The sequence below is a fragment of the Citrus sinensis genome, chromosome 1, assembly GCF_022201045.2.
Source record: "Citrus sinensis cultivar Valencia sweet orange chromosome 1, DVS_A1.0, whole genome shotgun sequence".
In the NCBI taxonomy this organism is placed as follows: domain Eukaryota; kingdom Viridiplantae; phylum Streptophyta; class Magnoliopsida; order Sapindales; family Rutaceae; genus Citrus; species Citrus sinensis.
Window position 1 is genome coordinate 21,821,003 of NC_068556.1, and position 17,175 is coordinate 21,838,177.

Genomic DNA, 17,175 nt, shown 5'->3' on the forward strand with positions numbered 1-17,175 from the left:
TTTTTTTTAAGGGGAAATGAAGGCCATTGATTTGAGGTTATCCAGGTAATTAAATTTGAGAGTGCGAAATAAATATAATTTTTAAAAATAATTTTAATAGCTACGTTACTATAAATTTTTCTGCCATATAATAGTAGAATCAAATCATTTAATTTAATTTTTAAATTACAATAATAAAAAGTTATTTGTTCAATCAAGAAAGTTATTACGATCATTTATCTTTTTAACCTAATGAAAATTTTTAATCATTGAGTTATTAAACAATTTTTTTAGTTTTTTATTCAATCTAAAAAGTCTGAATGATGTTATCAAAAAAAATTTCTAAAATATTTCTATTTAATTAATTAATTTTTATCTTTACCTAAATAACATTTAATGATTAGCATTATTTCCCATCTCTATAACTTTTGATAATGAAATGGTAAATTATTATCATTTTTATTTCTACAAGATAGCATTAATTCATTTTCATAATTTTTTATTTATATTCTTCATTTAAAAGCATTATAAACTACAATAAAATTTATTAACATATATTAATTTAAAATATAAAGGGTTGTATTTAACTGAACATGATTTATATTATGATACTTTATTATCTTATTTAAATTCTTTGAAATGTTTTTCATCTGTTAAACATTTATAATTTGTAAAGCACAAATGTAAAAATAGTAGATTTTAGATTTTTTTTAGTTAAAAAATAAACAACTTAATATATATTTTTAGTAATTCATGTCAAAAAATATATCATTCAAATTGAAACATTCAAAATTCAATTTTATTCATAATTCAAACTTATTCAAGTTCATTCAAATTTTCAGATAAAAAAAAAAACACTTAAGTTTTTATCAGACATTGCATAGATAACTTTTAAGATATAATTATTAATCTTAATAACGAACGGATGTAATTACATCATAGGAAATCCTTTGTTTGACGGAACCGAATTGATTTGGTTGACATTGCATTTGGTTTCTACTTGGGATGAATGAGAGTGACCAAGACAATGGATGTTGGATGAGGTGATGAAATCAAAATTCCTATCCTGCTCAAATGGACTTGGAGGTTTTGTGGCTGATGACGCTGCTGTCACAGGTGTACTATGCCTGGTGAGTTTGCTTAAGGTCTTACCAAATCGAAGCTTATGCTTCTCTTGCCAAATATTAAAGCATAAAAATGGTCATTAGACTGGTAACGTAATTAACCTACTTAATTATCAATGGGTCTTTGGTCCAGTAGGTGTTGATGCTGAGATCTGCTCGTCCTTGGACCGACCAGATTCTTTCACCAACGCTTAAGTTATCGACTGTTGCTCGAACCACTAAGGCCGGGATCACCCTCCTTTCTCTCACTAGACCTGCGTTCACCAAAAATGGATCAGAGACGTCGGTGGTTTTGCCGGCGTAAACCCTCCGATGCCTAAGTTAGCACAAGGTGTTTACGGGAAAACAATATAATTTGGGTTCAAGAAGTTTGTTCGAGATCTGTAAGAAAATAGTCTCGTTGCAATTTGGCAGCGTTTTCCCTCTCTTAATTTTTTTCTCCCTTGTCTTCTTCGATGTCTTTCTTTTTTATAGCCGCCCTTTGTCCCACGTTTTTCGTTTGCCCCTTATCCCTCCTTTTTCGGGTGGTGGTAGCCCCTCATGGGACTCTAACTGTTAGATTGTGGGCAAACGTGGATCTCGCGTGTCCTTCAACCGTTCTGGGAGAAGCGCAACTACCGCGATTTTGTGAGATCGTGTTCCCGCTTTCCTGGGGATGAGTATCGGCTCGGCGTATACTTCTGGTCGGTATGTTTTCCTGGTCGCATTCATCTCGGGTCGGCTCCTGTTTAACCTCGTGTTCTGCTCGTACCATATAGCTGAAACGATCCGTGCCGGGGCGGAACCAGTAGCATGGCCGACCTGGTGCCTTTATGTACTCAACAGTAGGAGAATTTTTGCACTTATAATATTGAGTGTAAAAATTTGAGCCTCCATAAAAGTATTATGGGGGTTAATTTCAATATTCTCTCAATTATCAAATAATTGAGTGGGGCCAGTCTATCCTTCACGAAATGTAAATAGAGTGGACAACTCTCGAACATTTAAGAGAATTTAAAGAATTTGGGCAGTGCTTCAGAGGAGTACATGCTACGAAGAATGTTTCAATTGTATAATTTGTTGGTAAATAATATTTGTAATATCTAATGTAATATTAGTAACAGTCTTGTATAACAGTATTAAAAAAAAATAAGGTACTTAATTTATGTGCTTCGGAAAAAAGGTTGTGTTCGGAAATATATTTGAATGCGCATGAGAAGTCGATTATGAAGTTAAAAAGAGATTATAGAATTATCCAGTTTGTTCCCTTACATATTGGTAAATCTTTTTCCAAATCAGTTGTTCTTAACGTGCACGTATATATGTTTCCCTCGCAATCACGAACTCTTTAATGAGTTTGTGGATTTATTGGAGACCAATCAAATGTTTCTCGTTAACAAAATTAGTAAATACCATGGAATCAATCAAAAGAGACTCCAAGAAATTTCTACTACATAAAACATTTCAGATTCCAGCTTCAAAAGTTGAAAAGTACATAATTATAAGTGTTCTTATTCAATTTGGCTACAAAAATAGAAAGCAAATATTCATTCATTTGCTTCCTCCTTGCATTCTAGACAAATTATTTTATCTCTGTTCAAACTCCAAGCAAACAAAACCATGGATGCAGTCTAGAGTTTCCTGTGTTCTGCGAGCAACTTGAACCTAAATTAATAATTTCTACAAAGTGGCACTTAGTGTGGGCTCTGAGCATCAAAACTTCTTTATTATTTTAAACTTCGAATTTACACCTGAAGAGACGACCAAGACTGCCGATTCCACATGCTAAGGATTATTTTTTTTTCTTAATCTTTTAACATAACTATTAAGTTAACCAAATGCATGTCGTCCTAGTCACCTCAAAGCAAAAGGAATATTTAGTTGATTATTTTTTTTTTAAATTTTATATTCCCTTCCTAACAAGGAACTTTTCTCAATCAGGAATCCAAAGATTGTATTGAATATGTTAAGAAAATGAATTAATTTTTGTAATTATCGTCAGCAGAAATATTGACAAATGTTGTTTTTTTTTTTTTTTTGGGTAAATATCTAACAATGAATCCGAGATGGATAAATTCTCTAATTTCACTCCAATCTTATCGTGATCGAAATTTTGGGCCATCGACTACGGCTAGGGATGGCAAAAATCCCCACGGGGACGGGTACCCTCGGGGATTTTCCCCATTCGGGGAGGGTACGGGGATAATTTTATACCCAATTTTTTTTTCGGGGAGGGGACGGGGAAAATTTTTTACCCAATTTTTTATTCGGGGAGGGGACGGGGATGAGGTGGAATCCCCATCCCCTACCCATTTCCCCATTTTAATTTTTAATTTTATTTTTATTTTTAAAATTACTAATAAATAAATAACAAAATTATAAATATTGTTAAAAATAATAAATATCAAAATAGTTGTATGTTGGGAAAGTGGTCACCCTTTGCCGGGAATTAGTTGAAGAGTATTAATTGAAGTTTTCACCAACTGTTTATTGCTTTGATTATACTGGTAGTAGTTCTTCTACTAGATCTACAGGGGATTCTTATAAGAAAGCAACCAAATGGATGATAGGTTTTGATGATTATGTAAACAATGGAGATTGTGCAGTTGTTGCAGATGAATTAGATTCATATTTGGATGAGAAAGTTATACCTCGGATGGAAGATTTTAATATTTTGAGTTGGTGGAAGACAAATGCTAATAGGTATCCTACATTAGCTCGAATTGCTAGAGATATTTTGGCAATTCCAATTACAACAGTTGCTTCTGAATCAGCTTTTAACACTAGTGGTAGAGTTGTGAGCCCATACCATAACAAACTTCATCCAAGCACATTGGAGGCCTTAATGTGCTGTCAAAGTTGGTTACGAGCTTACAATAGCGGTATGAGTTTATTTTAATATGATTAATTTAAAATCGAAAATAAAAAAAATGTATTAGACTATTAGTTATTCGGGGACCGGGGACCCTCGGGGATCCCCTGTTATTATTCGGGGAGGGGATGGAGATTCTCTCAAGCAATTCTGACGGGGACGGGGAGGGGACGGGGACATATGTAAAATATCGGGGATGGGTATGGGGAGATTGGTCCCCTCCCCTCCCCTCCCCTCCCCATTGCCATCCCTAACTACGGCCAGGATGTGATGAGACGCGGTGGATAATGACTTAACGTCGGACCGAGCTATCTAGAGAGGGTAATCTGTAGGTGGTGGCAATTTAGATTAATGGTTGTGTTTGTCGGTGTTTTAAATTTAAGCTAACACAAATGTTTAAGCTAACACAAATGTATTCGTGATTCGATTATGTTGGAATCGGTTTAAGTTTTAAGGTAGAATCGCTTTAAGGTCAAAGGGTTTTACTATGTTAAAATCACTTTAAGGTAGAACACTTCTTTGTAACTATATGATTAAGGTTATGATATATTTTTTTACTATTTATAACTTTACTTATGTGGTTATAATTCGTATTCTACCTTAGAGCAACTCTAAGGTGGCTATGGCCACGTGATCAATTTATTGATGGTATTAATAATTTCAAACTTTAATGCCATTTATTTATTTATTATTATGTCTATCTCTTTAACAAAATTTAATATATTTAATAAAAAAGTATAATCATATTGTAACAAATCACTTTTTTCTTAATAAAATTTTTAAATAATTGAGTTTTAAATGTATAACAAAATACAATTCCATTAATTAAAATATAATTAATCAATATAATTTAAGTATCTAAATTCATTGATTTGCATCGGATTTTGACAAATTAATTGGCCGTGTCGGATTTTGATGGCTTTGGTTGATGGACCATTGGATTGTGATGCGCATCAAATGTGATGGGGCTTGGTTGAAATTTTCGTCCGGTCTAATCAAGCGGTTTAAACATTAAGCCCCACCTAAAAATGGAGGAGTATTGAAAAGAGAATCTTGCAGATGAACTTTAAAAAATTCCAACAAAATAAAAAAGCACTTTAAAAAATAATTAATGACGTGTAATGTGAATGCTAATTCAGTGGGACAGCTTCGCCCATGGTTTTATCTCTGGCTCCACGGTTTTGGAATTTTGATTGCTTGCGTGATTCCATTTCTTTTTCACTTTCTCTTTTTGGAAGGGCATTTTCTTTAATCTTAATGATCGAAATTTATTTTCTTACCTACAAGGATTTTTCTAAGTTTGGGGGATAAGACTGAAGAAAATGTAAAATCTTTATTATTTTATGTATAAAATTGATTTGAGGATGTAATGGGTAATTGAAACATAACTTATAATGGAACTTGCTTTAGTTTCTAACCTTTCAATCAATCAATTCTCCCCACCAAAAAATAAAATAAAAAAATTTCAAAGTCGATACAATAGCGTGGAATTATGTTTAATTTTTTTGTTCAACTAATTTGTGAGTGTAACACAACAGCTCGCACTTATATAGTTTTTTTTTTTTTTTTTGGTGCAAGACGAGCACTTAGTAACGGCTAAGGAAGAACAGAACGGGTGTAAAATTTTTAATTAAAAGAATACTCTTTTCACCCCTAAATTTAATATAATAATTCATTTCATTCTTATTATTTAATTAATTTAATATTATTTAGTGTTATTATTATTTATTTATTAAGTTATCTTTAAATTTAGAACAAATAAAAAAAACATAAATTTCACAGGCACTAGAGTAATTCTTTTTTTCTTTAGCTTGTCCTTAACTTTAGTATGGTCAAGATAAAAAAATAAATAATCAATCAATATTGTTATTCTATCAAAGTAAACACAAACTTCTTCATTTATTTAAAAAAAATACACACTAAAAACATAAAAACACATTAAATATACTACAGAATAAAATGGTCTACATAGGAGTGTTTTTTTTTTTTAATCTTTTAGCTTATCCTTGACTTTAATATGGAAAATGATTCATGATTGAAATATTATTATTATTATTATTACCACCACCCTTAAATTTTAAGTTTATGTAGAAAGTCAAATGTTATTTAATTGTTCTTGAAAGTTTTATTTTAAAATGATTTGTATTTATTTAATTGAAAATTTTATTTTGCCCACAATGAATTATAGAATAAACTAATTGTAAATTTATAGAAGGTTGTTTTGGGTTATTGTTTGAAAAAGAAGAATGAAATGCGCTATTGCTTAAAAAGTAAGAATGAAATGGACTATTGCATTAAATCCTATAAGTAAAGAGAGATTTTTTTCCTTTTTAATTTATTGAGTGTAACCTACTATTGAGATCTTAATTAGCTAATTTATTATGGACAGGGAAATTCATAAGATGTAAATATCTTGTATTGCATCACAATCAATGGGCACTTTAAACCAGTCCCATATGTATTTCTTACCAAACAAATTGGCCAAATAAAATAAAAATTGCGGATTAACATTATCTAACCTAATGAAGATTGTGAAATGTATAAATTAAGAAGAATATTGATTGAAAAAACTAATCATAGATCAATAATTAAAACTTCGAGGTCTAATATGTTGTTAATGAATAACTTAACAACAAGTATGATAGGAAATAGTTGGTGAGGAGTGGCTTTGGGTCCAATTGTGACGTTGAAATGTTGATGTACAAATTAAGTAACAATTTTATAATACAAACAAGAGAAAGTTGGATAATAATGAACAAAGGGAAAAAGTTGCAAAAGCACAACCACTTGTTGCGCACAAACGATAAAAACATTGCGCAAAAATCATAATATGTCAAGGGCAAAGCGATGGCCACAACTTCTTTAAAATCTCCATTGACCTTGGGGCCGGGCATCATCTCCACCATACACAATTTTGGGAAACAGATTTTGAGGTGCCAAGAATATTGAAAGATACCTCAGATTTCATATGGCCAAGAATCATTCTTATACGAATTCCCATTTGGAAATTGGAATGTCAATCAAATTGTTTGATAGATTGCACAAAGACTTTGTAGTAGTCTTTAATCTGTACAATTTAGAACTTGTAATCATTTAAATCAAACAATGAATTAATTAATTAATGTATGATTTTGTGTGTTGAAGATAATTTTGATATGGTGAAACTTGAGATGTCGGATTTGAATGGACGGTATACTATTTGTGACTATCACTAACTTACAATGAGACAAATAAATTTCGTAGTTGTAAAGTTTACGGTATTTTCACCAAATTTTGATGTTTTATGCATTGAAAACAATATCAATTCGAAGTTCATCTAGTGTTCTAGAAATTATACATCCTTAGGATTATTTTATTTTATTATTCCTAGTATTAAAAGGAAGTAAAGCCTTAATAAAGCTACATAATTTTTTTTTATTAATAACGTATTCAGAATTTTGTTCTTTAATTTATTGTTTTCTTTTTCGTCATCAGTGATATATAAACTAGTCATTTAGGGTGGGGTGAGTGCTGCCTCATAAGTCATAAGTATTTTTTTTACAGTTGAAGATTTTGTATACTTTGGATTCTAATACTTTTAAGGTTACTTTTGAAGTTGAGTTGATGGGCCTAAAGTCTCAGCGTACTAAATGGGGCACTGATACTGTTTAATTATTTAAATGTCGCTCTTAATTTCTTTGTTACGTAGTTAAAGAAAAAAAAAAAAATCAAAAAGTAGAATTAATAAGCCAATTAGAAATGGTTCAACTTTGTCAAATTGTTGCATCATATCCAGTGTGTTGGGAAGACAGATTATCTTCAGGCATTTGTATCCTACTGCATGTCTTTTATTTACATGGAGTAGTGTATCTGCCGCTTGTTGGTGCTTGAAATTATTATTTATTTTTCTTTTTTAACCTTAAATAGAGGAGTGACCCATAAAATATGATCTCGAGTAAAATTTTTAAATTCAGATAGCGAAACTTAATTTGTTTAATTTAAGGTGGGATGGTGTTGGGTATATGTCTGGTAGTATGATTAGAGATTGAAAAAAAAAAAAAAAGGCACATAATTTTTGTTTTTTGTTTTTGGTGAAGCACATAAAATATCTTAAGATACTAAAAGAAAAAATCACTCAACCAAATAATTGATTCTTACAAATTTGTAGTGCATTCTAGATTCTTGTTTATTGATTACACTATCATGAAACGAAAAAAATCTTGAATTTTTTAAAATATAATTTCATTTTTTAATTTTTTAAATAATTCTAAGCTTTCTAGACAATTCCTTGGTCTAATCAAAGCGGCCATTCAGTTGCATTTTGGAATGGTTGAATAAAATTTTGGGGAATCGAGAAGACCCCATCTCTTTTTGTTATGGAAATTTGATTAATAATGCGTATAGTATTATCCTTATCAATTGTTTATAATTATCATATTGTTTACACGTAGGCTGACACAAATCCTCCACTAGGGTTTCGTTTCCGTCTTTCTGATTACGGTGGGTGGTGCCCATAACCATCATGTTGACATGACCTGACATAACGCAACCAGGAAAATAATAAGATAAATTCTTTAATATTTGAATGTTAACGGGTGTCTATCTTATTTATATTTTATAAAAAATAAATTGTTTTTACTCAATTAATTAATAATTGAGAAAATACTGAAACTAATCTCTATAATACTCTTACGAAAATTCGAACCCTTACACTCAATTTTATAAGTGTGAAATTTCTCTTATTAAAACAAAGACTCATTAATCAATACGGGCAAACTTTGATAATGAAGTTCAAATATTTTTCTTATTGCTTGCCGATGTCTACAATTTTTAATATGGATAAAGTTTCGATAATGATTTATGATTCAACGAGAATCTTACAATTAAATTTTGAACGCACGTCATTCCAAACTATTATTGAATAGATTAATTTATTTAAATTTATGAGAAATTTAAAAATATCTTTTAGATATTATGTTAGTTATATAATAAATAAATAAATAATGTTATCGTGTATTTATTTTAAAGAATCAGCGTATGACTGATGATTATATATAAATCAATTATATATATTATGTATATATTAATTGATTATATTACCTCATATGTATTTTAAAATTCTTCTGAAAAATAAGTGGATTGTCTTGATAATTTAAACTTAAAAATATTTATAAAAATATCTATTTATATTTTAGCCCTTCATCTTTATAAAATTTGAACACAGGTAACTAGTCAAATAAAATTGAAATTTATATCACTTAATTTTATATTATTATGACAAACTTATTTGATGGGAATATGATTTTCTTTTTCTTTTATAAAGAGGATTATTTCCTTACCGAAAAAGGCCTCGATTCCATATGTTGGCCCAATAATATTTTTCGAGAGTGACTGCTTCGCGCATTAATGCACATACACATCACGGAAATGCATCATGTAATAATACATAGTTAAATATTCTGATGAGAAAGATCCTGTATCACAGTAAAATGGTGGGTTCAATTTAATTCTATTTTAACTGACAATATCACAAAGCACCAAGGGCTATCAACACTTAAAATAAATTTATTCTGTTGATTCCAAATCTGAAAATACAATTTGGTAGATAAATTTACCTAATAAACAGCTGTTCAAGCACACTCAGATATGGCTTTTGAACTGTCACCTAACAAACATAAAGGAGTGACTAAGTAGACTGGTGTTAGGGGAAGTGCTGGGGCTACAAGCCCGGGGCCGGAGACGGAGAAAACGATACACGAAACCGCCTGCTACAGCTCCAATTGTGGGGCCAATGATATAAATCCATATGTCGCTGAAGTTCCAGGACACAATTGCGGGTCCTAGTGATCTTGCAGGATTCATTGATCCTCCGGAAACAGGCCTGAAATATGAAGGCAACAAGTTAAGAAATGAAAAAAAGTGCTTCCAAGAAATAGTCCAATGTTATGTTTCTTGGTACTTACCCTGTAATAAGCACTGCAAGTCCAATCGCTACTCCGACAACAAATCCTGATAAATTGCCAAACTGCAGTTTTTTTAATTCAAAATCCAAGTTATCAGCATTAATCTTTTTCTCTATAAAAAAAAGTATAGAAACTGATTTGAGTCACATTAATGCATGTGGAAAGTTCAGCTTACGCATTGAGCTTCACAGGCCAATGATGCGGCGAGGAACACAATAATGGAAGTGGCAAGGAGCTCAACCCAGAAGGCAGAAACGCAGTGTTGAGCTGGTCTAGTGATCATGAGATTAGATTTTATGCCATACACTAATATTCCAATGTATGTTCCCAACACAGAACCCGCTGTTTGAGCCATTATATAAAATGGAACCTGTTAATTAAGCAAATAATTATCAGTTTCAAGTTTGTTACTTGATCACTCTTATTAAAGAGTAGAATTTGTGTAATTAATAAAAGTTACCTTCGACAAAGGAAAATGACCGACGACTGCAAAAGCAATAGTGACGGCAGGATTAACATGTGCACCTGAGATTGGCCCTATACTGTAAACCAAAACGATTATTGTTAGCCCTGCTGTGGCTGCATATTCCAGGAGTCCCACTTCTCCTCTTGTCAAAACTGTGCTTGCCATGATCCCACACACACACAACATCAATATGAAAGTCCCCACCAGCTCTGCTATAACCTGCATTTTATCAAACTCTAATCACTTCCTACATATATATTCTGGCAAGGAAATTGTATGCCCGATTCTTGTGCAATGCCTAGAAACGTTCTGAGTTTCAAGCATGTTACCAATTAACTTATGCCGCCTCTGTGATTAGAGTCTTACTTAATACGCCTTTACTATAAGATCTTCAAAGTGGTAGATCTTTACTTTGTATACAAAAAGAATGCCTAGGCCAAATGTGGTTCGTGCCCACAAGAGAAAGATGAAAATTAGAGGCTTATTATTATTATTATTATTATTTTTCTTACCATGCGTGCAGGGTTTAGATCAATATCATGTGGAATGCAGAGTAAACCCTTGTTCCTTATCGACATTGCATTTGAGCCCGTCTCTGGATCATCCCCAGACTGGCCGCTGGTTGATGCACAAGTTGATATTTCAGAACATGATTGCTTATCAAAACAAGGATTCATTTTCATGATCAACCTTTCATTAGCTCTCTTGGAAAATTGATAGGTCAGAAACTTTGAGTCTTAAATAACGCAGACAAAGAGGTGCAAAGATCATGCACAATATACAAGCTGAATTGTTTCTTGTATGTGATTGATGTATATATACATATAATGGAATTAACAAAGTCGGGTATTAATTATTAAAAATAAAACGACAGAATGTGTTTGTTGTTCACACAGTTTTGGCCCCGTGGGATGTTAAGTTTGGAAGGCGATACAAGTGAGACCTTCAACACAATTCATGTGTTAGCTCTCAAGTGCTGCAATGCAAGAGAGACTAGTTTTCAACTTTTATGCTAACCATTTTGTTCCCAACAATTAATCTCAGTTTTGGTTAGCTTTACTTATTCTCCTCTTTCTCTGTGTTCATTTTCTTATCATTGTCTTAATGTGCAACTAAAACTGTATCTGGAGCTATTTTGCTTTATTAAACTTTGAAAAAGGTACCAACAAACGCGTAGATCAACTGGTATATGGTCGTTTTACCTTAATTAAGGTCTTCGGTTTAAGGTTTGGGAATGCAGCTGCATTAAATACTTGTTGGGAGAGTTTTGCAGCCCTAGTGGTCGTATTCGACTCGAATCTGAATTAGTCGGGATGGTTTAATATTATAAAAAAAAAAAAAAAACTTTGAAGAAGGTCTAGAGTGTTTGGTTGAGGGCTACTTTTACTGGACAATTTTCTTATCATTCTCGTATCAATGTGCAACAAAAAGTAAATTCATAAACTCCCCCTTTTATTTAACAACTACAACTTACTAGCTATAAGCTTAATTGTTGCACCTTAAGCCAAGGATATATCGACAATTTAAATTAATATGATTATAGCATTTATTATCACATGGCCAAAGGCAGGTCGGGGTTAACTTACATAATTATGTAACAAATATTATTTCAATGAGGATCGTTTGTTATATGCTATGTATCATAACAAGGTACCCAGATGCATAGGTAACAGTGAATGTTCTCACCTTAGATCATCACTAATTTGCCTTTTTCAAATTTATTCATTTAATTATTATTAATGTTAATAATCTCTGATGATGCTCAATTGACAGTTTATCATATAAGAAGCAGATGTGGTTCAGAACTATAATTCATTTTTTATTAATAAAATTTTCTTTCATGCCGTTGATGCTTAGCCAAAAACAAGTTTACAACTGTGATGCAAATATAATTCTTTAACATATCATCTAATCTCCTAAAGATTTTGTTTAAATGAAATTTTTTTAAATGTTGTAGAAAATTTAAAACGAAACTATGAGGATAGAAAGCCACCTCATCACTTTTGACGTGGGCTAACAAATTCATAAGTTTTATATATATAGATCCGAAAATGACAATTTGTTAACTTAATCTTTATTTGGTATTGAGGTGTTAAAACTTTAAATTACAGTTGTTATAAAAAAAATTATAACTATAAAATAAAAGTTAATAATGTGTAGTGAATGTAACTTTTAAATAATAATTTTAATAAAAAAAATAAAGATATTATCAGTTTTCATGATACAAGCGAGGAATCAAATCAATTTAATTTTTAAATCAGAGCTGGTATAGTATTTATCAAATATGCTATTGCAACAACTACTACACAATCTTAATACGGCCTTATTCTAAACTAAAGTGTTGGAATCAGTATCTGTTGCAAGTTATGACGATAGTGTTGTTCCAACTACCGAGAATATATGACAGAAGATTGTTCTGTAATCGACTCAAATTGGCCATTTCCTGACTCTTTCAAATGGGACCGACATCTTTATGCCATTAGAAGATAATGCTTACAAATATAGTAATCCGAATCACAATTATTCTTAAAATATCTTCAGTTTCGTCACTTCCAGGAAAAAAGGAAGAGGAAAAGATTAGTGCGTGTTGGGTGGCTTATAAGGATTCTGGTGCGGGAGCATGTGGACTATCAATTTCTTGTGCTGCATGAAAGCTCTGGTCAAGAACCTTTGCCCGTTATTGGGATTGATTGAAACCTAACATGTGAAACACCTTCCTCTCTGTGGATTGGCTCCATTGAGTACACTGTCACTTTTCCTGTGTCAACATTAACAAATATCTTCTAATAAAATAGCTCACAAAGCAAATAAAATAAACATGACTAAGGAGGGAATTACATGTAGAAATGATGTGTACCCCAAACTAAGTTTACTAGACTGCTGGGCTGCACGAAATCACAATAACTAAAGTTTTTACCTTGACAACTAATTGCTCATGTTATCTAATCCACCTATGCTTAATGCTTAATTACTTTTTCTTGACAGTTAAACAGGGGCGGAGCTCAGGGAAAAATTCTATGGGGGCCAAATTTGAGCTTCTAATTTTTATATTATTATATATTAGAGAATTAGTGAACTTTAGTGGGTTTGGCTGATTTGTTTCTTATTATTTTGATGCTATCATTAGTTGACTTAACGGTAAAATTATAATATTATCTAATTTATTAACTTTATACATTAATTGTGCAGGGGCTAATATGAACATTTTACACTAACTTTTTATATTTTATTTATAAACTCTAAATTTTTTTAAAATTATGCAGGGGACATGGCACCCTCTTGTCTTATACTAATTGGCATAAAAGTAACAACATGGTTCCAAATTATCAAAAGATTTCCAAAGTTACTATGCATATATGTTTATCTAACCTTTTTTTTTTTTGGGCTGAAAAAGTTTTTCTAACCATTTATAACATGAGAAGATTGCAAAAATGGAAAACCTGTGGGCTAAATTCCAGCCAGGATCTCCAGCATGCGGGCTCAAAATGATTTGTTATTGGGCTTAATAAGAGGCCAGTGGGCTTCATAAATAAGTAATAAAAATAAAATTGGGAGAATTGAAGGAGCGGAAAGATTCAGAAATGGTAATGAGTAGAGGAGGAGAAAAAGAGACAAGTGTGGTAAACGGGAAAAGGAAAGCCAAGCCCGGTCACCATTAAATTTATATCGTGGGTATGTAAGTTGGCACTTTCTGCTCGTTCTGTCCTTTGTCCATTAATGGAATTTTGGAACGAAAGCTCTAGTGAATGTGAACTGAATTTGGACTCAACTTTCTATTTGGCTTTGACCTTCTTCGGTTACCGATCGAAGGAATGTACAATTACATGAAATACAAACGTTCCTTTCTCGATCATCTTCTTTCGACAATTGCTTTTAGTTTCTTTCACATTTCCAGACATAATTTGCTTTATTTAATAAATCATGAGTTGATAAAAAGCTGAAAGACTTTACAAAATCATGACATGGTCTATCAATGCCAATAAATGAGTTATCAATTACCGAAAATGTAGTAGTTTATATAGTATTCTAATAGTCCTATAAAAAATTTTAAGTGTAAATTTCTACAGGTTTTAAAATATGGATTTGAGCCATACATTATCGTCTATCTATTATTTACTACTTTACTGTAACTAGTTATTGCATAGTAGCTGACCTTTCTTTTTATGAAAAATGAATCAACATAACATCCGTAGCATCAAATTAAAAAGATATAGCTGTTATTATCATCATTTTTATAGTTGACATGTCGAATACAAGGGTCCTGCTATGTTAACAAACACGTATGGCCGTACGAGTTATATATAATATAAGTGTGTATAAATATTTGTATGTTAGGATGATGAGTTTCATAATTTTGATTACTTTCTGCCTAATCACTTTCCTTAATTTTAATAAGTTTTACCTAAAAATGACCATACTTAGCTTATTTATAATTTATTTTCAGTTGACTCGATCTTATCACTATAAACATTATTATAGAATCAATTCCTTACGGCCCGTCCCTCTTCATTTATATTAATTACTAGTTAAAGAATAAACGAATCTCCCTAATAACTACTTTTAGTCAATTAATTGATCAGCACAAGCTATTATTTAAATTGTAAGAGAGATTGTAACATTTTTAATATTTGGTTTGATATTCTGGACAAAAACGGTTTGCTGTTTATGGAGAAAACGGCTAACCGTTTAACTCCAGAGAGCATGTTTTATGGTTTAGAGAAAATGGCTCACCGTTTATGGAGAAAACGGCTAACCGTTTAACTCCAGAGAGCATGTTTTATGGTCTAGAGAAAACGGCTCACCGGTTATTGAGAAAACGGTTAACCGTTTATGTACAGAGGGCAACATATTTGACATTTTAGAATAAAACGGCTCACCTTTTATTGAGAAAACGGTTAACCGTTTATTTCCAGAAAGGCGTCAACTGGAAAACGGTTGACAAGCTTGAAAATTTCAAGTGTTAATCGTTGCAAATTCAAACCAAAAGAGTTTTTTTTTAAGAAGTACCATTTCGAATGGTTGCATTCTTTTGAATTAACATCTTCTTCATAAAAGAAATATACACATTTTGGTAATATCATCAGATTTTGCAGGTTTCATATATGTTCTGGAAATACAATCTTATTTGCTAGAGATTGTATTCAGGATTTGATATATCTTGGGGGTAATTTGCCATTAATACTTTATAGCAAACCAAGATTGGAAAGGGCAAATAAAACCTTAAAGGAAAGTGTGCAAACACGTCTCAAATCCTAAGAAATTTTCTTTGTTCTTTGCCTCCATATTCTTATTACTCTTTAACAATCTTTAAGGTTTTATATATACAAATGGAGGCTGAGAAGTGTTTGACATCATTTCTGAATCCTAGTGTCCATCTCGATCGTTTTGATGGAACTAATTTCACTCGTTGGAAGGAAAAATTGTTCTTTCTTCTTACTGTTCTTAAAGTGGCATATGTTCTTGATCCGAAATTGGAACCATTTCCAGAACCAAGAGAAGATGATACCGAAGTTGTTAAGGCTGCAAGAAAACATCGTGAAGATGATGAATTGATGTGCCGAGGTCACATATTCAATACGCTTTCTGACAGGTTATATGATCTATACAATTCTATGACTTCTCCGGTGGAAATTTGGAATGCTCTTGAGTACAAATACAAAACGGAGAAAGAAGGTACCGACAAATTTCTTGTATCTAAATATTTTGATTTTATTATGGTAGATACAAAATCCATTCTTGATCAAATACATGAGTTACAAATTATTGTTGCTAAGCTTCGAGAGTTAAAAGTTGAAATTTCTGAATCATTTCAAGTTGGGGCTATTATTGCTAAATTGCCTCAAAGTTGGAATGATTATAGAAAGAAACTCCTTCATAGTAAAGAGAACATAACTTTAGAAGAATTGCAAAAACACTTGGTAATTGAAGAAGAGACTAGGTCTCGCGAATCCAAGGATAAGCATGATTCTACTAAAGTTAATGTTGTTGAAGTTAGTAAATTCTCAAAGAATTTTAAAGTCAAGAATGACAAGAAATTCAAAAAGTCCAGCACACAAAATTTTTCTGGAAATTGTTTCTTTTGTGGTAAGAAAGGACATCGCCAAAGTGATTGCAGATTCAAGAAGAAAAAGGAAGAAGTGAATTCCCATAAAGCTAATGTGATTGAAAACAAATCTGAAGAGATTTGTGCTATGGTTTCTGAAATGCAAATTGGCATGATTACAAAAACAAATATGGCTGAAACTAAGTCCTATGATTGGTGGCTCGATTCGGCTGCAACAATTCATGTTTGTAATGATAAGAAATTTTTCTTATCATACAAAGAAGAAACGGAAGGACAAATAGTTCTCATGGGGAACAATAATACAGCCATAGTAGCAGGGAAAGGAGTAGTTGAGATCAACTTCACTTCTGGAAAGAAAGTCACATTGTATAATGTCTTTCATGTACCTTCCGTTAGGAAGAATCTTATTTCTGCTAGTTGTATGTGTAAGCATGAGCTTAAGATTGTGCTTGAGGATAATACTTGTATTGTGTCAAAGAATGGATTATTTGTTGAGAAAGGGTATTCTTGTGATGAAATGTACAAACTCAGCATTAATAATAATAATATCAACTTAGCTTATATTGTTGAGTCTTGTGATGTTTGGCATGCTAGATTAGCACATTTGAACTTTAGATCTTTGAAATACATGTCTAAGCATGATTTGATTAATTGCAATGATGTTAAAGGTCATAAGTGTGAAATCTGCATCCAAGCTAAATTAACTAAGAAACATTTTCCTAAAGCTGAACGAAATACTCAAATATTGG

General features: G+C 31.8%; 1 protein-coding gene across 1 annotated transcript; it reads right to left on the reverse strand.

Moving 5' to 3' along the window:
* Positions 1 to 9,422: 9,422 nt before the first annotated feature.
* On the reverse strand, positions 9,423 to 11,127 carry LOC102608377 (probable aquaporin NIP7-1). The gene is made up of 5 exons (XM_025092226.2): positions 10,875 to 11,127; positions 10,357 to 10,581; positions 10,072 to 10,266; positions 9,897 to 9,958; positions 9,423 to 9,814 (listed from the first exon to the last, which is right to left on the reverse strand). Exons 1-5 carry the CDS (start codon positions 11,043 to 11,045, stop codon positions 9,595 to 9,597), a joined length of 873 nt encoding a protein of 290 aa, XP_024947994.2. The 5' UTR covers positions 11,046 to 11,127; the 3' UTR covers positions 9,423 to 9,594.
* Between the last annotated feature and the right edge of the window lie 6,048 nt (positions 11,128 to 17,175).